Raw genomic sequence first — 23,270 nt, 5'->3', positions numbered from 1 at the left:
CCTCATTTACTAAACCATACATGCACAAAACAAGTCACATACCAGAACACACAACACAACTACCACTTTCCAAGATATACGCACACATGACACTCAACTGGCAGACAGACACTTCCATGGCCAAACCCAACCATCAAAACATCACACGCTGACAAACTACATTCCATGTACCAATCGCAAAAATACTGTCATCCATCTACCTGTTCCTGCCACAAACAAGCAACCGGGCTCTCACCACAGGACCGGGCTCTCACCCCAGGACCTGGCAAACCCTGAAACTGGGCTACTTCACCTACATTCCTAAACCACCACAAAACTGCATCACCTCCTGCCACCTGCCCCCGCCTACAACAACACGGGTGTCCAGGCTGCCACCCTGGAACTCCAGCAGGCCTATAGACTGCCACTCTAGAGAACTGAGACCTCAAAGCCTCCAAAAAGGCAACCACATCCTCACTCCAATAGGGATTCACAAAGTGGAAACACATAACATCACTAAAAACACAAACACCCATGGACTCAACACCATACACGTTACACCAGACCACGTTGTGCAAACCTTCCAAACACATTGGGAGCAGTAGCCACGCACTCCCAATGCCAACATCAATGACTGGTAAAAACTCGACGATATTATTGCAAGGAATGGCATCCTCACACAAGTTGAACTGTTGAACCCATAGATAAAACAAAATCCACAATAAATGCCACAAGTAACATAGAAAACAATTTTCTCATCATCTCAGGACATACCACATGCGATTCCAACGGGTCATTACCAGGCGTCCCCAGCTACCCCTTTACCACCAGCTACCTACTGTCCTATGTGATGAGAACGATAAAAACCCTAGAGAAGGCGCTACCTCCCTTACAGAACAACCTCATAGCTGTTAAACCTTTACCAGAATCAGGTAACTGCTATAAACCAAACCAACACCCAAACATGCATTTCGAAAATCCTATTTGAAAAATCCTAACATCCTTTATAAAAGAGCCGAGGCGCTACCTCACTCTAGAACAATAGCATGGGTGTTCATCTTTTACCACGACAGGCAACTACTTAAACCAAACCCAAAACAATGTAAGGAAAACTATATCCCCCACTGACATTACCCAAACAATTCAAACTATGCATTTCACACAGCAACACTTCCATGCTGAATGTGTGTTCACCCATTACCAAACACTCACTAACTCTCTCCAAGCTGAGTCAGACTCATCATAACATGCATTCCAAAATCATAGAATGCTGCAACCATATACTGTAAACAATACATAAACTGCATTGAAAACATTTGCGTTGTGCACATTTGAATATATAACCATGTTGCTCATAGTAAATATAATCCCCAAAACTAACACTTTTATGAACTTAAACGTCCATAGCCATTTGTAGGCTCTTAATCGAACCTATGGGTCCATAGCCACTTACACAGGCTCTACTGACATGTGCAATATAGCTGAAAATCCTCAAAATGATTAAAGCTATCACATACACACACATACCACCCATCTTACACTAATAGCAAAGATTTATATACATTAGTGTCCATGTGCCATGGTGCTTGGCACTCGAAACCTGCAATTCCTCAAAAGAATTATGCTAAATACTCTACAATACCACATATTACCACACTATATTGTCACCTTTTCACTTATCCATTTACATAACAGAACAGCACTGTTTAAGATGCATGTATATCTTCTATAAACACTAACTCATTTGCATCCTCGCAGTGCCTCCATTCTACAGACTCACAGCGCACGAAGGCACTCACCATCCTGCACATGCAAAAATGCTCCATCAGATTTAAATAGGTATATTAAAGTTCCAAACTAGCCAACGTTACGGCTGTTACTCCCTGCACAACAGCTATACCCCACCATACTGTTGTGACCTAAAAGATGTCACCTTATTTGTTGGCCGCTACCTGACGCCTCACTAACTGAGACGGAGTGGCATGCTTGCATCACAATCTGCCGAAAATGTCTCTTTTGCCAAGCAGAGACCACAGCATTCGGCACGTAGATAAACCATGTCTCTTGGATCCGATTTGTATCATATGGTTTGCATGTTCCAAGCATTGTTCATTCCTCCTCACCTCGCCAATAACAATTCCAATGGGACAATTCCAAAAGGGACTTGACATCAATACCCACTGTCACGAAATCCCTACTTACTGGAGCACGTTTCCGCATTTGAAACTTTTCACACATTTCCGGCACTAGGATTGGCTGCTCAGGACTTCCTGATCATGTGCACAACAAAGGTCCTTTATTCATAATAGACGGCATGCCTTAATGTAGCTGCACACATATTTAGCTTCCTTCCTTCCAAGACGCATGTCTTGCCAAACGTCAGATGCCGAAGAGTGCTTTCCTTTTTACATCCTGAGCAAACAGCACTTATAAAACGAAGCTCTAACAATAGCACGTTCCAATGTGCATTCTACTCCCCCTGCTGCATGTGTGACATCATCAGTCACTACTGCTCAGCAGGGATATGCAGAGCTTCATCGGCCAATGGTCATTCACTTCCCAGGAGACCTGGCCACGAAGGACTCATAAATAACCAGAGTTTCAGACAGCCAAAAACATGATGTGCACGATAAGCACAGTACGGTGCTGCCAGGGTCCCATAACTTCAAAGCCTGCAATTATCTCGTGAGAAGGACACCGTTTAAAACAACTGCTCCCCATTGCTATGAGTGCACATGACATGGGACTGACGTGTCAAAATCACATCAATTTCCCAAACTCAGAGCAGCGTCTCTTTTCTCCTATTGCCATTCTAACTTTAAGAAAAAAAAACGTAGAGTATCATTACATTCCTCCCAGTGGGCTAGCTCTTCATTACATCTCACGGGGGACCAGGGTACAGTGTTTGCTTTCCACATCAATTTCCCTGCTTGCCAGTATTTTCTTTCACCTGCTGGTCCAGCCCCATCTCCAGCCCACAGGGCTGAGCTCTGCCTCCTACATAGGAGCTGCCCATCCTAAAAGGGGCCTCTTTCTTGTACTTCCCCTGAACCCTGGGTGATGGGACTTACGGTCTTTGGGGGCAGTGTTGTCCTTCATCTACTGGTTGTCCCTGTGCCTCCTGCCCCCCCCCGCAGCAGGTTCCTTTGCCTTCCTTTCCAGACTGAGGTATGTAGGTTCAACTTCAAAAGACCTCCTCGTCGCCATTGTTAAAAAGCAGGGTCCAGGCTCTTTAGATTAACTTCATGTAACTTTATTTCCAGCTTAATAGTTACAGTTCCACATGAAGACATAAAGGACTCTAGCTGAGACAACACCGGCTCCCATCACCCAGGGTGGGCCAGCTGTAACTGCCGGTACACAGAACACTCACTCACTCAGAACATTCCATCATCCACTCATAAACATTCCACATGACATCACAAGCTACCTCACCTCAGACAGGCACAATATAACAGTCTGGTCTAAGAAAGACAGCACATCAGGCACGGTACTGGATCAGCGATGCCGGTCACCGGATTTGCACAGGATCTGCCCGCCTAATCTGTGGGTATTTGAATCAGCTGGATGGCGAGTTCCTCAGGCAAGCCTAGTGGTGGCAAGCGATAGAATTTCAGGATACTGGTTCAAAAGGCCTTCTCACACCACCCAGCGCTTCACTGGGGAGAGAATAAATTTGAGTATTTGGGCCTTGCTGGAAATCAATATTCCTCTATTGCTGGCAAGAGATTTGGTATCTGGATCTGGAAGAATATTAAAGCTGGATGTAGAATCAGAGTTCTTCGCCGGAATCAGGAAAGTGGCTGGATCTGCGAGTCCCTATGTGTTGTCAGCTGTCTCTATTTATCCTCTAAAATGACATCACAAAGGGGGTGTGTGGGCCGACTTAGCTAAGCTTGCCCCTGTGAAAGGTGATTGGGTCAGAGTCTACTCTCTGCCATGATAGTAGGAGAGAAACAGAGTGTCATCTTTGTGGTATCATTTTATGATGCTGAGAATCCACCCTTAGCCACTGGAACACAAAGTCTAATTTTGGCAAAATACATATTTACACATGTGCAACCCCTCTAAAAATCACATACACAGATTGCATATTTTATGGAGTACCTGCTCATCAAAATTCCACAGCTCTGAGACTTTGTTTTGACTTTCTGCAGAATTTTGTCCATTTTGTAATGAGAACATGTTCAAATGTTTCTGTAAATTTCCACAAATATGCACGTTTAACCTAGGAATGTGTGTATAAAGTTTCACCATTCTAGCAGAAATTCAGTCCCCATAAACCCACATTTAATGCCATTCCTGTTCAGAATAAGCTACGCGGTTGTACTAAGTTTTCAAATATAGTTCTAAAAATTAGGTTAATTAATCTGCCATTTTCAGATTTTTCACCCCTTCTGATAATAAGTTATACACCTTCTAAAAATGTCCATTACATATCCTATTAACACCAAATGGTCAGTATCTGTCACTCCTTGAAGCATGTGGTAGCCCTCTCCTTTGGAATTTTCTTCTGTCAGCCAGGGGTTTCCTGTGCTACAGCAGTTTTACGACCTTTCACACCTTCAATATCCTGGGTTGGAGGATGTCCATTGTTCGGTCCTGGGCTAACCAGGATTTTGCACCCCCCAGTGAGTCTCTGCTGAGAGAAAAGCCCTCCTTCTGTGAGAAAAACCTGCTTTTCCAGTTCTTGCAGCTTCAGCCAGGTTAATTAACTTTTTAAACCCAGCAAAAACCAAATTTGTTACATCAACCATAAATACATTTCTTTCTTGGTCTTAAAATCTGTGGGAAAAACACACTAAAATCTGTATTCCTTTTTGGCAACAATCCTTTTTATGTTTGCTAATCCAGCAGACTTTTTTAGTTTTAGGTCATTTTAAAGTTTCCTCAGTATTCCTCTGACAGCTGTCATTCAGGTAGTCCCGGGTACTGCACCCAGATTTTGGCATAGATGCTGTCAGTTTTCAGACTTTGGATGTTTTGCAATGCTTCATTTGATACATGAATTTTAGCACCAGGCAACATTTTGAATGTGGAGAAGTGTTGTGCATCGGCATTTAGGAGTTTTTAGCAACAAATCAAATGTTATGTGTAAGCACATTTTGGGGTTTCACTTGCAAAGTGCTGCTTCTCTCTCTGCACTCTGTTTGTTGGTCATGGAGCCCACTGGCACCTTTTCTGCAGGGTGTACTCTATTTCCCTGCACATGCATCATGGGTGGTAGGTTGTGCATCCTTCTTTTTGTGTGCTGAGGCACACGTTTTTTTGTAGGTTTTTGGCGGTTTTTGGCACACAGAAGTATTTTGCCGCCATTGTTGCTGTTTCTTTCACCATAACTGGCAGGGTGATGCCGCATAGCATAGCGGAGTGGGTCAATACATCCCACACAGCTGAGTTGCTACTTGTCACTGAGCAAAATGATGGGAATGAGGACGACCATGATTGTGTGTATACCACTGAACCAGAGAGTAGTGAGGGAATAGATTTGTTTGACGGACCTTTATCAGTTCCTGATGTAGCACACATTAAGTAGGAATGGCTTGAAACTGAGATCCTAGACTTACTGTCTCTGACACAGACTAGAACAGGTTTCACCTTGTATGAAATTGAGTAGTGAAGGGCAGTGTTATGCGGTATAATGCAGGAATTAACGGCTTTGCCTTGTTTGAAAACAGTTTTACGATAAGCCATGCCTGATACTGCACTTTTTTTTTGGTTTCTTGAGATACATCTGAGGCGGGAAGACTGGCCTACTAATCCGCATACAGACTGGCCTACATCTGAACATCCATGCCAGTGATGTCTCCAAGCAGAGCGATCGCAGCACTGTGCAATGCTTTAATGCCTCAGAGTGCCGAGCATGATAATAGCTCCACCTGAGAAGTACACAGAATGAAGCTGCTGGCTTGAACCCCAGAGTGCAAGACGCTCATAGAAAATCCTTGCAAGTGAAGAGATGTTTTTCCCTGCTGTGTTTTGTATCCTTTACTAGGGGCAATTGTTAAGGTAGGGGGGTTTTGGGTGGTCTCCTCCTCATTATTAAAAAAAACTACAAAATCCGGTAATTTCTCCATTCATTAAGTATAGAAACGCTGCAAAGCATTCTTTGGATAGTAGCTCTGGAAAGCCCTGCACCAAAAGCATCTCAATGCAGGATCCGATGCTCGCTACGGAGGAGAAGCAGAGAGTACGCCACATCGGGGTGTATATGATGCTTGCTTTGGAGGAGAGGCGGAGAGTATGCCCAGCTCTCTGGTCCGGATTACCCCTGGTGAATTTCAGCACTGCCTACATTGCACAGTTTAATGTTCCCCGATGGGGAGGCCATTGCCTTGACTCTACTACATATATTGACCTATTCACTGAGCTGACCGGGTGTATGTTTCCAAAACAAAGGAGCTCGGCTCAGGGAGATTCAGAAGAAGGACCTGCTCCCCTAAAAAAAACACTTTGGGGTAAACACTGTCTCAGGGCAGAGACTCTCTAAGAGCTGCTATAGGGAAGGAATTACCGTGGCACATGCTAGCATTGCAAATGCATGGTGAGTCCATCAATGAAAGTAAGGGGTTAGTAAGGCCAGATCAGGTACATGATGAATTCCCTAGAAAGCTGGCCACTTTTTATTAAAGCTCTTTGGTGCTGTTTCCGGTCAGATGGTCCTCCCTCATTTTGCGACAAGCTTGGAAAGTGAACGAAACAGACATAACAATGACACATCTGTTTCTATGCACTGTGTTGTTTTTATCTTGTACTAAATTCACAGTGAAGATAATTCAAACCTTTTTTTTTTAAATCGACTACACACTCACAGAATAGGTATCTCTCAACATAACCCCTGAGTTTGAATGCTGAGGCCAATATGCAAAAAAACGTGAACATAACATTTGAGTTGTCCCACTCACCATTTCAACAAATGGATTCTTTTATTTCCCTGGAAAACTACGAACCCAGCGGCAGTGAATCCCAGGAATGTTGTAGTTCCTGTTGAATCCTTAAAAGTAGAGAAACGGAAGATCGATTAGTATAATGTTATAGATAGAAAAATGTAAAAACATTGCACCAGGGAAATGGGTTTTGCACATGGTTCTATAGCGCTTTAAATTCATGAGGCTCGAGTTCACATTTTGGTCAGGTGCTTTTGAAAGAATGTTCTGGACATCTGTGGCCAGTGTAAATGGAGGGGGTGATCCCCGAATCAGAGATTGACCTCTGCACTTAAAATGCCATAACATTTCGCAGGCATTTCTTTGGATTATTTTCAGGTTTTAATATAGGAAGGGCCAGGGCAGTCTGGGGGCCCATTACTGTATGAATTCCACCAGGCACCATAGAACATACAGAAGATAAGAGTTGCACAACAGTTGCATGCTGTACAGAGGATACATTTACTACATTAGAGAGTGGGGTGATCATGGTGACGTTGAGTCGACGTACGGTATCAGAAAGTGGGGTGATCATGGTGACACAAAGTTAACGTACTATACCAGAGAGTAGGGTGATCATGGTGATGCACAATTGATGTGCTATAGCAAGAGTGAAATGATCATGGTGATGCACAGTTGACATACTATATCAGAGAGTTGATCATGGTGACGCACAGTTGACGGACTATCAGAGAGCGAGATGATCATGGTGATGCACAGTTGACGGACTATCAGAGAGCGAGATGATCATGGTGATGCAGAGTTGACGTACTATCAGAGAGCGAGATGATCATAGTGATGCAGAGTTGACGTACTATCAGAGAGCGAGATGATCATAGTGATGCAGAGTTGACGTACTATCAGAGAGCGAGATGATCATGGTGATGCAGAGTTGATGTTCTCCAGTGGCAGAAAGAGAGGAAGGAATTAGCCGGTCTGGATAGATTGTGGGCCAGAGGTGTGGTTTGCTTCAGGCATGAGTAGCGAGGGTGGGAGGGATCAGGCCAATGTGGTAATATACTGAAATAGTTGTGAACTATAGAAAACCAACAGTTAAATAGACCATAAAGTAATGACAGAATGGCAGAAGTCATTTGGGGATAATAGGAGAAATAAGAGTAGAAGTAAAACGATGCGGTTAGTTTTAATATGAGCCAATGCCCAAACTGGAAGCTTTAAAGGAACCTGACAAAAGAAAACGTATTGTGAGTACTCTGCTTCTGAGAGAGGATTATTAGAGCTGGCCAATAGGAGATAGAGGGGTGGTTGGGTGGCTGAAGAACAGTGTTATGGTTTTGGATGTGATGAAGTGAGGCACGTGGGGTGCGCAGGACCTGGGGCGCTATTTTAGTGATATTTGTCTAGGTGCTGGTTGACTAGGAGACCAGAAACTGAGATATTGGCACCATATGGCTGGTACGTTCCAAATAGGAAATCATGGCTGTTAAAATATCACTTACTAAGAGCCCGATTCATAGAATTTTTTGCCGATTCGTGCAATTTCTTACACGGTTGAAAGTGACTTTGCACAGCTTCAAAGTGACTTTGCACTGCCGACACAAACCCTGATTCATGGAACTGTGCAAAGGGTATTTTTGCAGTGCAAAGACATTTGGTACTGCAAAAATGTGTTTGTGCTGACTTTGCACTGACTTCGCAATGCAAAAATACACTTTGCACAGTTCAACGAACCAGGGTTTGTGTCGGCAGTGCAAAGTCACTTTGAAAATGTCATGAATCGGGCCTCAAATCTTATACAGGCTATTATATCTTGATTGCCCTAGCTAGGAGTTTGGGGGAAAAAAAGATAGCATTTTAAGAGAGAGCTAGAAATATGTTGTTTTAAAAGAAATATGCCATCTCCATGTTGCCTCTCTTTTTGCTTTTAACATTCTGAACTTAGTGGTCCTTTGAAAATGCCCAGTAGCTGCGCAGTCCAGTCTGCACAGCACAGAGGGCACCGCATCGCAGGTGCAGTGGTGACGGAGAAGCCCATTTATTGGTGCATTTTTTCATACTTTGCCCGGTTGAGAGCTAAAGCCAGGCGAAATCTACTAGTGTTAGTGAGGAGGAGGGCCTGCAGGACTGCCTAGCATTGCCCACCTCTGCAACACGCACCCACACCTCAGAAATGCGTGGGGAGAGAGAGCAAGGGTGCACCGGCAACCATGTTTATGCAGGAGTGCCTATACTCATACATGACTCCCCAACCATGTTTACGTAGAAGTGCCTATACACATATGTTGACGCCCCAACCATGTTCACGTAGGAGTACATATAAAAATATGTTGACTCCCCAACCATGTTTACGGAGGAGTGCCTAAGCACGTATGTTGACGCCCCAGTCTTTTTCTGTAGCAAAAGGGAAAACTATCTGGGAAAAGCCTGGCGGCCGGTCAGGCTTTTTGCCTTTGGAAACTATGGCCCCATACAGAGGTGGACCGGGAATCAAAAGTGGCCCTGTAAATGTTTTTCAGTGTGGCACCATTTTACACTGTGTGCCTCGACCAAGTCAAAACCCTCTAAGTAGGGCACGGGAGGGGTCTCTGCCTTGGGAAATGTGGAAAGACGGGTACAAAAGGTGTATTTTATAGCTAATTTACCTCTACATAGGGATTCAAATGTAGATAAGCATAACAATAAATGGATATATTTCATTGGTTACCAGTCAACAATAATATGCTCGATTAGTCGAAGCTATTTAACTAATTCTGTGCTTCAAAGGGATGTAGGGGATGAGGGGAGATGGCGGGAAGGTGCTGTGGTGCCTGGGAAAGAGAGAGAGTAAGAGGAGCAGAACACATGGGTGACCACTCTAAATGGACCGATGGTGGAGAAGCTCACCGGGAGATCTCCAGAGTACCCTCTAGGCCAGTCCACCACTGGCCCCATCTGAAAAATGACTTCAGGGACATTCTCTGCCATTACAGGTACAAGTTGGGTCAGAATATGGCCCTGTGTGTAAACATTATAAATTGGAACCTTGTACATTTCTTGGCCGGTAAGGGTTAATCACAGAGATCATGGAGGCTGCTGATAACTTGACAGCATCTTCTTGCATGTCGCCACATCTACCAATGAAAGCAATGCGGACACAATAACTTCTAATCTGCATAATGCCCTAGGCGGGCCTGTAAAAAGTATATGTCAGGGGAGCACATGTTATGGTACAGGCTGGATTCGTTTGGATACCAGCAAGAATGGCTAAGGCTGCTTCGCATTCCGATCCCGAATATTGGCTGCGGGTGATGACGTAGATAATGCAAGGCAGGGAGGGTGCAATCATGATTCTGGACAGAAGGCTGCCACCCAGAAAGGGGAACTGCACAGGCAAAGAACGGTAGCCCCGAGAGTACCACATCTTGCCTGTCTGAGCACAGTCAGAATAAACTATCTGGCTGGAAGAAAGAGATGTGTCCTGCTCATGAATTTACATGTTCTATATTGTATATAGCACCGTGTACCAGGGGTGTTGCTAGGTTTTTAAAAGATCTGGGGCTTCGCTATTGTCGGGACTGTCAACACTCTGGGCTAGCTAGCCTTTTGGTTGTAGCCCCTGAGCTTCTATCCGGGGCTACGACCAAAAGACCCGGGGCTACCACCCTCTCAGCCCCCCTCTCCCTAGCAACGCCTCTGCCATGTACCATGTGAGTGGAATCCCCCAACTCTGAAATAAATCAAGCATAATATCTTCTGGGGAACACTAGAAGAGGGTGGTGGGGGTGGGGCGGGGACGCTTTTACCAGTAATTATTTGTGAAGGAGAAAACCCCATGTTACCTTGCAGGGGTGAGGGTCCACACCGTAGGTTTCCAAAGACTGTGCTTTCAGTAGTAGATTAAACTCCGCCACAGCTGTGCTCTGCCCGCTGGAATAACACAAGGAGAGATTAGCCACTGCACCCATCAGCATAGCCAATGCTAGCATATCCACACACCTCAAGGGGCAGCTTCACCCTCATTGCTGGTGGAGCAAAATTACATGCACCTAGGCAAAGGTCACCGCTGCCCTACTGGAGCTCGAATGAATGGCAGGAGAGACCTTCTGTGAGAACCATGGCGCCGCGATACCACCAGCAAAACCTTTTCCAATCCAGCATCGCTCACATGCCGCTGGAGATTATATGAACAGGGCGCTCAAAGGGCACCCTGCCGCCTATCTGTTACATGTTATTGTCTCAGTATTAAATGAGCCTGGTATCTCTGCCGGGTCCTTCCAGCAGCTCACAGGCAGGAAATGAGATCGGCCATTTTGTTGCAGTAATTGCTTTGTGTGGCTCATGCCGGTGGCTGGAATCCTCAGGTCCTGGAATGGTGTTAATGTGATAACTCCAGGACACAAGACCCCATTTTCCACTGTTCCTCGATTCAAGCCTTCATTTTCCCCTCCTGTCCTTTCTGTAAACACTCCCTTTCATTTTCAAATCACTGCTCCTGCTGACAGATGAAGCAAAGACAGCAGGTGCCCTCTACTGCCGTAAACCACGGCGTTGTGATGCCCGTAACAAGACTCTGAAGCCCGAGGAAAAGATTCTAAGGAGAGAATAACAGTATGGGGGTCATTCTGCGCTGAGCTGAGCGAAAATGAAAGTGTAAAAGCAAGGCATAATGCCTGTGTGCTTTCATTTCCCACTTGATCTCATGTGTGACTTTCCAAAGCGTTGGCGAGTAGCCAAGCAGAGTTAGCATCTCAGCTTTGCTTTCCTCCTCCATCTTGGGAGACCACCAGGTTTTATGAGAATTTCGTGCAGGTGTAAGACAAAGGATCCCAATGCAATACGTCTGGCATCAGGGCCGGCCTTAGGGGCAGCAGCGCCCTGGTCAACAGCGGGGGCAGGGCCAGGAACTGCCACTTTATTATTTTTTTTTTTTTAAACCTCCTCGCTCCGGCATGGAGGTAATGATATGAATAGGGTGCATCAGCGCCCTGTTGTTGTTGAATGCACTCCGCCGCCGCTAGCACATTTGGTAACAGTGAGGCGCCTGCCACGCCTTCTTCACTATGCCACCTCGGGGGAGCCCTTGAAAGGCTCCCCCGAGCTGGCGTGGTGGGGGCTAATGGCGCCTTTTGTTGTTGAAGGCGCCAGCGGCGGAGGGGAGCATTTGAGCACCATATTGTCATTGAATGCACCCGCCGCCGCGCCTTCTCCCGCTACGCCAGCTCGGGTCGGGGGAACCCTTGAAAGACTCCCCAGAGCTGGCGTGGCAGGGGCTAATGGGGCCCCGGGGGGGCGTGGCGCCCTGGGCGGTCGCCCGGCTCGCCCCCCCACCTAAGGCCAGGCCTGCCTGGCATTTACACCTGGTGTATATCCTGTGGATTCCACAGGAGTCCATTCTAAAGCCCTTTCTGCAAAGTGTCACTTGCAACAACAGCACATACGGGCTAACGTTGGTGGTCCCCCGCATGCAATTTGTATTTAATTTGAAAATGACCCCCTGTATCTGTTATGTTACATTTTCTATCATGTTCTGTGCTGCTTTTCTATGTTTTGGTTCCACTCATTGGTTTCCTGGTGAAGGCCAGGCCAGTGGAGCATCTGGTGGGCTGGGACATCGCGGTGGGGCAACAACATTTGAATGCACCTCTTGCAGCGACTGGAGTTTATCAGTAGAAGCAGTCTCTAGCATCAGCTAGGAGGACACGCCTTCCCTGAGGGGTCTTCCTCTATGTAGTGGGTTTGTCAAGTCAGATTTCAAGTCACATCCTCGCGCCACTCAAAACAAGGATATCGCTAAGATGTGAAGTGCATACTGAGGAGAGGGTCTGTGTGGGGTCCTATTAGCCCAGAGAGCCATCGTGGTCTCCCTGGGAGGCCACCCTGTCGCCAAGGGCAAAATACTGCGGCTGTCAGTCATGCTGCGGCAGAGACCTCGCTTTTGCCCTTGTCTGGCTATCCAATCCGATCTGCAGTGCACACTTCCGCCCCTCCCCCGCAGCCGTCTCCCGCCACCACCATCTCAGTCTGATGTTATACATCAAATACACGTGCTCAGCTGCACAATATGTAGTGTGACAATTCTGCATATGTTTAGACGCAGGATTGAAAAGCACAACGTTAAGTAAGGATTCAACCTAATAGCTCTTGTATTTCTTTTTCTAATTTAAACACTTTGTTTATAAATCACTTCACTTGCATTCATAATTTGTGGCAAATTAGTGGTGCTGCAGATAACTTTAGAGGATAATAACGCGTGTAAAATTAATGAATATATCAGAAAGCTGAAACCCGGTGTTGGCCCTGTTGAGATCCATTTATGTAAAGATAGTGGTTTTAGTGATGACAGAGGAGATCAGAAGAACGCCCGCTGAAGGGTTTCATCATGGGTAATGGGATCAGCTCGTTGTACGTTTTGTAGGTACATGTAAGACAAGGTGCACCCACTGCAACCTCATCCATGCACAGCTCAACCCCCAACTGACAACTACACAGAACATGCATTCAAAGCACTGACCCAACAGCCTCTGAGCTGCTCACGCGCCAAACACACACACACATTCTGAGCCCGATTCATGGAGTGTTTTTCATGTTACAAAGGGCCTTTGCTCTCCTGAAAAGTGACTTTGCACTACCGACACAAACCCTGATTCTTGGAACTGTGCAGAGTGTATTTTTGCAGTGCAAAGTCAGTGCAAAGTTCATTTTGTACTGCAAAAATGACTTTGAACTGACTTTGCACTGCCAAAATACACTTTGCACAGTTCCATGAATCAGGGTTTGTGTCGGCAGTGCAAAGGCACTTTGAACCGTGCAAAAAATTCCATGAATCAGGCCCTCTATATCTCACTCACTGTGGCCAGCAGGACAATGAAACGGCACCCAACCCCTATTCTTCTCTTAAACACAACACATACACACAAAGTCACTCGGCCATAGAATCACTCACTCAGGGATACAGACCAAGCTCTCCCATCCTTCCACAGAGCACATATAATTGGCTCACAGTGTCACCTCACCCACACGCGCCACTAACAGGAAGGCAAGCTAGCCAACCAACTACAAACATGAAGACAGGGGGGTGTGAGCCTAAATCTTGATAGGACGATGCAGATCGCGGCTCATGGCACATGACGCACTTCACTCCAGCACAATCAAACAACATGCATGCATCCAACACCAAACACTAAAGCGATGGATGCAGCGGCCCAGTCACGCTCCCTACAATCAGTGAACTTTGAGCATGGCCTGCACTGTGGCCTACTCCAGAGCAGACAAGACAACTGTGTTTAACTCACACATCCTCAATCATGAGGAGTTGCAGTAACTAGGCACGCACCTGCTGCCCCGTAACACTGACACGCCCCACACCCCATGTTACCTGAGTTCGTTTTTATGTATCTCAGCTATTTTCTTCTCCAGCTTTTGTGACTGCTTCGGAAAAATCTTAAAGTCGCTGATGTAATTTTCAGGGTGTTCGTCAGGATCGAAATCCCCAATCTCAGCTGTACAGAAATATTTAAAAAAAGGAATATGGGTTACAGCTGCTGTCTCCTTCTAAGCAAAGCTCAGTAGTTTCCACCAAATTGCTGGTTTAAAGCTGTGGAAAAAGTGAAAATGTGTACCATAAACCCACTTTGCCCAGAGGCTTCTCCCGATACCCAACTATTATTTTATGCTACGTTAATCATTCTAGCGTGGAAATAACTTTAACATCCATGTCGTTGTTGGGAGGCAGATGTGTACGTCATCCACAGAATCTGCCCCGACCGCTGTCCATTATCGCACAGGAGTGAAGCGTTACTCACTAAGACATTTGTCACGCCCTTATCCCAGGCAGGTACAACAAGACATAGACAATCTCAGATGAAGATGAAAAACGCAGTCTAGCTAACACTGCACCAGTAACGCGCATGCATTAGGTACGAAGCAAATAGGCACGCCACACGAAGAACATGTACACTAGGTGAAATGTGCATTATTACATGAAAAATATGAACAAAGCAGCCACAAGGCATGAAGAACACTAACAGAACCAATGCATAAGCTGAAAGCAACATGAACAACATGCGAGTATAGCTCAGTAACATAGAAATCAGAGTGTAATAGGGCAGCCATCTTCTTTAAAACGGACGCTGCAGCATGCTTTTAAATAGATGAAGGCCTCCAGACGTTCAAACAACTTAAAAGGCTGAATCCACAGAAATTCAGAGCTGTTCAGAGCTCAGACAGTAGCTGGCAGTGAGTGCTAAAGTCAAAATGAGATAGGTTGGATGGAATGGCAGAATGAAGGTGCGAGACGGCAATCCCCCAGGCACAAGCAGGAAACTTTCAAATTAATTGGAAGGTTATAAGAATACAACCAGTCATTATTTACAAGGTGCAGTAGAATAGCAAGCCAATAAACCCCATAAAATATAACTCAAGAGTGTCCCTGGTGGAAACAGAAAATATGACACACGCATTCAAATTTGCTTTAATCCTAAGAAATCAGAGCTAACCCCATTTTATTTACGGTCCTCTAACACGTGACTCATAATTGGAGAACACTAGCCATCCAAAAGTGCACACGAACATAAGCCGCCTTGCATCAAGTACAAAGTAATTGCCCAGTCTCATGGCCTACGGGTGAGGGATGGTATCTTCTTTAATGAACAAAGGACAATCCATAGGGCTCACTCTCTCTACAAACCATCTAGCTCATATCATGATGACCTGTTAACTGTCCAAGTTGGTTAGTAAGATGCCAAACTATCAAAACCCATAGTGTCATGCTGTCCATCAACGTATATATCAACCAAACCCGTAGCGCAGAGATTATGTATTTTTACCTTTAGCATTATAGGGATGGTCTCAAGTGAAGCCATCAAATAGTTCTAATTCAATCCACTGTCTAAACCCCTATATGATCTATATGTAACCATACCTATTAACCAATGCCGATCCCCATAGGTTTTCGTAACTATGATTATGTTATGATGTCAGTAATGATGGTTTACTGATATTTAATCAACTGTTTGAGAGATTGTAATGCTTGTATGCTGATCCTGCTTTATTTGGATGATCGTAAAGCTGGGTCCAGTTTTGGATTGACTCCAGTACCTCTGGCATACCAAGCACTTTTGGGCCCACCTTAACATCGCTTTGTGGCGAATACTTCAATGAGGCAATAGCTTGTCTAGTTCTTCAAGGCACCTCTAATTGAACAAGCCATGACTGCTGCCCTTTACCTTTTGAAAAGCAACATCAGACACACTATAGTCTGCGGGATTCCCACATCCAAACCAGGTATTGCTATCACTCCCTTACCTGTTTCCCCTGCCAGTTGTTCCCTGCATCCCTTCTGTCCATATCCTTCTAATTTAGGGCTCTTCATACAGCTACTCCCCAATGTTTTGGACTACAACTCCCATGATCCCTCGCCATTGCGTAGGCTGTTGACTGCAGATGGGTGTTGTAGATCACAGCATCTGGCGAGCCAGAGGATGCACACTCCTATATTCATGCCTTAATATTCTATTCTTCTGATTATATTCATATCACTGGATCCCATTACTGCCTCCCCTTCCTTTACAGTGCTCCTTTGCTTCCCAGCTTGCTTAGCACTATACAGAACACACTATGTGTATACTGTGTGTCCATTAGGCGGAAGAAATATTGACACCTGTTTCAGACAGTATTTGTTATACTTGTTTTTAAAAAAGTATGCAGTGCGGAAGAGTGCTTCATAGGATCCAACACAGACCAAAAAGCTAATTATTTCATCAATTATTACTCAAATCAAAAACGGTTAATGGTTTTTCCTGAAGATAACTTATCCCTGTTAATTGCATGCAGATTCTTTCGCTTCCTTGGCATGTATTTAGGAGTTTTTTTCCTCCCATGACTCCTCCTCTCCCCTCATCTCTATGTTAGACATAGTGTGTTTTTTTTGTTGCTCCAGGGCAAGTCAGAGTCACATGTGCACATGTGAAGTGAATAGCCCTAGTTGCACTACAGCCAGGCACTTAAAGGCATCCTGCTGACTAATTCAACAATAAGGTGCAACAGTAGGCTCCCATGCCCACCAGCCGGGAAAACCGCAACTAACCACGTAGCTTTAATTAGCTCCCAAAGAAAAGAAATGCTTAACCATCCCCATGTGTGAATCAAATTCAGTTTCAAAAGACAAGATGAAGAGGTAGCTGTACGATTAGTACACTGTATTTCAATTCAATATATGTCCTGATGAAGGCCCGAGTATAAACTATCCAAGAAGAACATCGGGAAGGGGGATCTTGAACTAAGGGCCGAAACACCCCGTGTCGACCAGATATTGTTTATAATATCCTTCCCCATTGCGGAATATAAAAAAGACTATCAAAAATTCGGAATAATTAGACCAAGCACCATCAATCAGGAGGTCTAAATACGTTAGGCCTATCTGCATGTCCATTTCCTACATGCAAGAATAGAACAAGTTTCCAAATATGGTTCTTGTACTACATATCTAGCACTTTATTGCACTAACCCCCAGAAAACAGTTTGTGTATTTTAATGTGCAATCATGGTATTGATGCACTTTATAATCATGGTATTGATGCAGTTTAAGGAGTAGGAACACTGTCCTGCACCTATTTTGCTGCTCTTTGTTATAATTATGTCTTTTATGTTGTGTCTGAAAATTATATTGTGCGTCAACTTGTGAAATTTTGGAGGAATTATATTGTGCTCCTTGTTTGTTTAATGCCATAAGTAGTTTTTTAATGAGATGTTTTTAAAATAAATTTACTGTATGAAAAATTAGAGGTCACGTGCAGTATTTGTTTTACAACTTCCCAATTTCCAAAGATAGGTCAACTCACCTGAGGGCAGGGTAGCTTTACACCCCCTTGTTTCCTGTGTGATATTAGCCCCGAGTTCGAGTGAGGCTCCCCGTAAACAAAAAAATAAACAAAAAAAAGAGGGTTTGACCTATTGCATATAAAAGTGTAATTTGGTTAATGTCAGTCTGCGGGCAAACCCAGAAATGGTATCCTTGTCCACACACTTGACATGCAAAGGCTGAGATTGTTGAGGTTGTGCAAGAGACCCACATGCCATAGGACAGTAGGCCAGGGGTCTGCAACCTTTGGCTTTCCAGGTCATTGGACTACAACTCTCCAGTACTCATAGCGTAGTCAATCGGGAGGGCTCAGGGAGTTGAGTCCAACACATCTGGAGAGCGGCAGGTAGCAGATCCCTGGCATACGAGGTGCTACACTTCTCTAAACATTCATATATTATTGTAAATTATCCTTGTATATTGCTTTTTCCTGCAGCTCTCTTGTTCCTTTGTAACTGTAAATAAACATTTTTTGTTGCAAGCACCCAGATGCCTGACGGCCCGGTGTGCTCTATAAATAAATAAACAATACAATACAATACACTATGGAAAACTCATGAGATGCTTGTGGGCATTTCAGGGTCTGTTTGGTATCACCTGTGCAAAGATGTAAGAGATTCCAGGCCATAGCTGGCATTACAAGACATGTTGTATGGGTATTTCATTTGTTGTTTCCAGTGTGGCTGACCTGGAGAATTTCCAGAAGTGATTGTGAGAAACTCACGAGTTGATTTGGCACATTCCTGCAATTATTTGTGGCATTCATGAATCTAGCAAAGTGGTTGGAGAGTTGAATCAGTGGCATATCATAGACCAGTGGATGCCATTTTGGGAACTAACCCTGTCAGGCCAGGTTTTCTTTGAGGGTGATTAAGGACATGGTTTGAGATCATTGCATTGACAGATTTTGGGAAATGCCATGATCCTATTTGGTTGTTTAATGGACTTAATGTGAGGTATCTCATAATTTAGGATTTTGGGTGCATCTCATTAACAGAGGTGTAAAAATGCATTCACCTACTTCCAGACTAGCCCATTTTAGCAAAATGAACTAATGCACATCTTCACCAATTTAGAGGTCATAATTGTGCCACTGCGCATTTTCCGGGTGACAGTAGGGGTTCACAAATGTTGCTAGGTAGCACCGCTGATACTAACGAAAATGCGGGGCTGCTGCACCTGTGTTGAGCTATTATTGATGAAGGGCATTCACCGCCTGATGATAGAAATGGGACTCATTAGAGAGCATGGGCAGTTACACTGCTTGAGACTAATAGACTTGTCAGAATGCACTTTAAAAGAGCACAACGTTGCTAATTTCTACAGAAGTAATTGCAAAGGTGTTTGGATGATAGTCAAAGCCTCTGTTTAACAACTGTGGCTCCGCAGCACAGACTGTTTCCAAAATTAACTTGAACAAATGGGGTTCCAAATTGCACCATTTTGAGCTGAAACAGCTCCAGCTGTTAAGAAACAATTAACTTGTTGTATAACTCTTCCAAGACTATAAAGTAATCTGTTATTGGCAAATGTATTTGAAAAAATAGAACAGCGCCACTTAATGGTTTGCAATTAATACTGTGTATTTATAAGAGAACGTCATAAAACTCCCCTTAACACGTCTTCACGTTGTTACCATCTTACTGGCAAAGTGATGTTCTAAAACTGCACAATGTTTCCTCCTGTGCGTACTGGGAACAAGCACAGGAAAAGGTGAGGCAGGAGCACAAGACAGTACCAATGTACAGAAAGGGACCTGAAATGCAGAAGAGAGAACAGGAAAGCGAAATAACGCAGTTGTGATGGAGCAAAAGGACACAAGGCTTAAATAAAGTGAAGGAAAGAAAGAAAGAAAGCAAGAAAGAAAGAAAGAAAGAAAGAAAGAAACAAGAAAGAAAGAAATTCAAGTATGTATTAGAACACAAAGGGTCGGCAGAAAAAAGCAAACATCTGTGTAGCAGTTACTATGATGTCAGTCACGAAATCTCTCTATTGACAGCATGCGCTCTTATGTAAGTGCACTACTTTCTATGCCCACCAAAAGCCGAGGGGAAGAGGATGTCTTGAACCGGCAGAGGGGTGGGGCAAGCATAGAAGGAGGGGACAAAGTACAGGGGAAAAATGTAGTCAGGGACAGGTCTTGTACGTGCCCTTGATTGACGTCATAGCTGTTGCCTAGATAGAATGGTTTGCAAAAACATGTGGGATAGCCAGTTGGGTCTAATGGATTATTGACATATTATAGCCCTCACACCCAGGCTTCACTTCCTGGTATTGGTCAGGAAGCCCAGGTTAACGTAGGCTTGCGGCCTTTACCAAGCCAGTGTGGTGCAGGGGTGAGGGCTATAGAGCAATTAGCACCACAGTGTTGTGAAGTAGGACGTCGCTGGCTGTCAGGTGATGCCCTATGTCCTTGGTTGAATAAATATGACCACGCCCCGGAACAGGGCGAGTCCAGTGACAACAACGCTGGGGTGTGTGTGTCGTTTACTGGGAGTCTCGAAGTTGCCTGGAGACCCCTCATAATAACTGGGTGATGAGGTGGGCTGCATGCCCCCCCACAAGCTCTGCTTCACATCATGGGAAGCATGGTCTGGTGGTCCGTGACTTTCCGGCGGCATCGCAGTGCTTCATCGCCATTGTGTGTGGCTCCACCGGCCACCCTCCATTTGTAGTGCAGTGTGCTTTCCAATCTGCTGATCCTGTCTTGCCTCTCTCCATGTCGTGGTGAGTGCCTGGAGAAATGTGTGTCTACACTGTCCAGGGTGCCCCAGGGCACGGGTGGTACCAACTCGTGCCCCTGTCCCGGGTGCTCGTGCCGCTGTACCCCACATGTCTCTCTACCTTTGGTCACTCCTATTGAGTGACCAGTCATGGACATGGATGAGGATGTGTCGTCCTCAGCGGCATCTCCTTTTGAATCACACTTGCGCAGCAGCTGGCCGGATGCCCCACCAGGAGGACATCATAGGGGTTTTGCTGGGAATCCTGTGGCCAAGTTCGATGTAACTGTCCCCATGCGACTCTGGGGCCCCGGTGGGACATGTGGGTGGAGAGGCTGGAAATGTCCTTTGCAATGGCCAGACAGACAGATGACGGTGCTATAAAGGCAATGCTGTTATTCTGTGCTGGGAGCGAAGAACACCAGATATGTAAGACCCTGCAGCTCCCACAAGGACACAAAGGGTGCACTTCAAGTGAATAGTGACTATGAAAAAGGTTTTAGCTGCGTCAGGCACATCAGGACCCTTCAGAATCCCTTGACTCCTATCATGGACGCATTCCACGGCTGGCGATGTCGTGTTGGCTGAATGATGAGACCGCAAGGAAAGGTCCCCGTTCATCCAGCACTGTGCATCCCCGATGCTGCGGCACCAGAATATTAAGGAGCCAGAGAGTTCCGCTACAACGGATCTTTGAGCTGGGGAGAAAACATGAGCTTGTGATGACTGTCTTTTTAATATAATGGTTTTGTAGCTTCCCTAGGGCTGCCCATATGGAGGAGGCGTCCAGGTCAAGACAGACTGAGACTGCTCATGCTGTTGCATCCAAAGGTGCGTTGAGGCCCAGAAGCAGAAATCATTAGAAGTTTGTTTGTTTGTTTTAATATTTATAATGCGCGCCGGACCCGGGGGTATCAGGGCGCAGAAGGCAAAAGAGGGTTGTTCAGCTTCGGTTACATTGCTGTAAAGTCACAAACATTATATACACATTGAGGCAATAAAGGTTGTTCAGCTTTGGTTACATTTTTGTAGGGTAGCATACATTATATACATAGTTAGAGAGGCTACATCAAGAGAACAAGTAAATACAGTATATACAGATAAGGAGAGTAGTGTTGACTGGATGTAGTCAGGTGTTAAATGTCATTTTCCTTGATCCAGTGGATAAGATTAGATCTAAAGCATGATTATGGTAGGTCTTCTCTTAGTGTCGGTGGGAGCGAGTTCCAGTATTGGGCAGATATGACTGGGAAACTACTTCCACCAGTCTTTGTGTGATTAAATCTAGGCACAAGTAGGAGGTTGGAGTTTGCTGTTCTCGAGGGATGATGTGAAGATTGTCTGGAGAATCTGTCAGTAAGGTATTGTGGGGCAGCATGGTGTAGGGATTTATGTGTAATGGATACTGATTTGAGAAGGATTTTGTCTTTTGTAGAGAGCCAGTTGTTGGATCTTCTGAAGTCAGATATGTGGGTTTTCTTGGGGATGCTTATGGCTGCTCTCAGGGCATTGTTTTGGAGAATCTGAATCTTGTTGGTAATTTATGTATTGCTCCCCACATATAATACATTACAATAATCCAATTTTGATAAGACAAGGGCTATAGCTAAAGTAATGCAGTTATTGGATGAAAGGAAGGGCTTGGCTGCTCTGATTAGCTTGCAAGTGTAGGCTGTAGCTGAAGCCATGGAGTTGACTTGCTTTTTGAAATTTAAAGTAGAGTCAAGATAGAAACCAAGGGTTTTGACTTCCTTGGATACTGTAATCACATTATTGTCTATTTAAAAATTCAAGTAGAGATGTCCTAGTTTGCTGAGGTTAGCAGAGGTGCCGAGAATGAGGAGTTCCGTTTTTTCATCATTCAGGCATAGACCATGAGAGGCCCTCCATGCCTGGGTGATGAGGTACACTCTGTTCAAGAAGACCAAATCCTTGTTGTAATCTCCCGTCAACAGGATGAGGATCTGTGTATCATCCGCATAATTAGTGTAGGTGATACTCAGGCCATCTAGATCATCAAAAAGGGGCTTCGTAAAGATGTTGTACAGAGTAGGAGAAACGCAGGAGCCCTGAGGTACACCGCAAGTGATGGGTATGGGGTCAGCGGCTGCTAGGGTGAGAAGACCCTCATTGTTCTGTTGTTAAAGAAGGGTTGAATCCATCCTATTGCTTCTTGTGTGAAGTGAATGGCAGAGTCCAAGTGGTTGCAGAGAATCTTGTGGTCGACCAAATCAAATCGAAGGCCGCCGAAAGATCAAGTAGCAGTAATAGTGCTGTTTTACCATTGTCCCTCAAAGCGTCTATTTGTGCTTTGAGGTCGATGAGTGCAGTTTCCGTACCATGTTGTGGTCTAAAACCTGACTGACGCACTCCTCGGAGGTGGTTGCATTCCAAGTATTGTTGGATTTGGAGATACGGCACCTTGTCTAAGATTTTAAGCAGGAATGGAACTGTGGTGATAGGGCGATAGTTTGTGGGTGTGGAAGGGTCAAGTGTTTGTTTTTTAAGGAGTGGGAGGACCCATGACTGTTTCAGGCTGTGGGGAATGGTGCCAGTGGAGAAGGATGCATTTATAAGTTTGGGAGAGGTCAGGTGCGGCATCTTTAATGATTAGTGCTGGGCAAGGGTCGCCACGGCAGTTAAATGGTTTGAGGGTAAGAATGACTTTTTCAACTTAAAGGATGGATACTTTCTTGAAGTGGAAGTGGGGTATAAATGGGGTGGGAGGAATGGTGGGTGGGGTGGCCAGGGACGCAGGCATGGATATTTTGTTAGGATTAGGGGCGAGGAGGAGGGTGTCTTTTTTATTTTTAATCTTGGCTTGGAGGGTTGATATTTTGCTAG

At 45.0% G+C, this 23,270-nt stretch overlaps 1 protein-coding gene across 1 annotated transcript in view; it reads right to left on the bottom strand.

Moving 5' to 3' along the window:
* The window catches only part of FRMD3 (FERM domain containing 3), a 924,195-nt gene that overhangs the window by 145,375 nt on the left and 755,550 nt on the right, over positions 1–23,270 (bottom strand). Inside the window, exons 6-8 of the mRNA XM_069625881.1 lie at positions 14,221–14,344; positions 10,685–10,772; positions 6,885–6,973 (exon numbers count right to left, since the gene is read on the bottom strand). Coding sequence (XP_069481982.1) covers positions 6,885–6,973; positions 10,685–10,772; positions 14,221–14,344 — 301 coding nt within the window. The remainder of the gene's footprint in view (positions 1–6,884; positions 6,974–10,684; positions 10,773–14,220; positions 14,345–23,270) is intronic.

The sequence above is a fragment of the Ambystoma mexicanum genome, chromosome 6p, assembly GCF_040938575.1.
Source record: "Ambystoma mexicanum isolate Mex_15411 chromosome 6p, UKY_AmexF1_1, whole genome shotgun sequence".
Lineage (NCBI taxonomy): Eukaryota > Metazoa > Chordata > Amphibia > Caudata > Ambystomatidae > Ambystoma > Ambystoma mexicanum.
The sequence above is the reverse complement of the archived record's forward strand: the minus strand, read 5'-3'. Positions and strand labels throughout refer to the sequence as shown.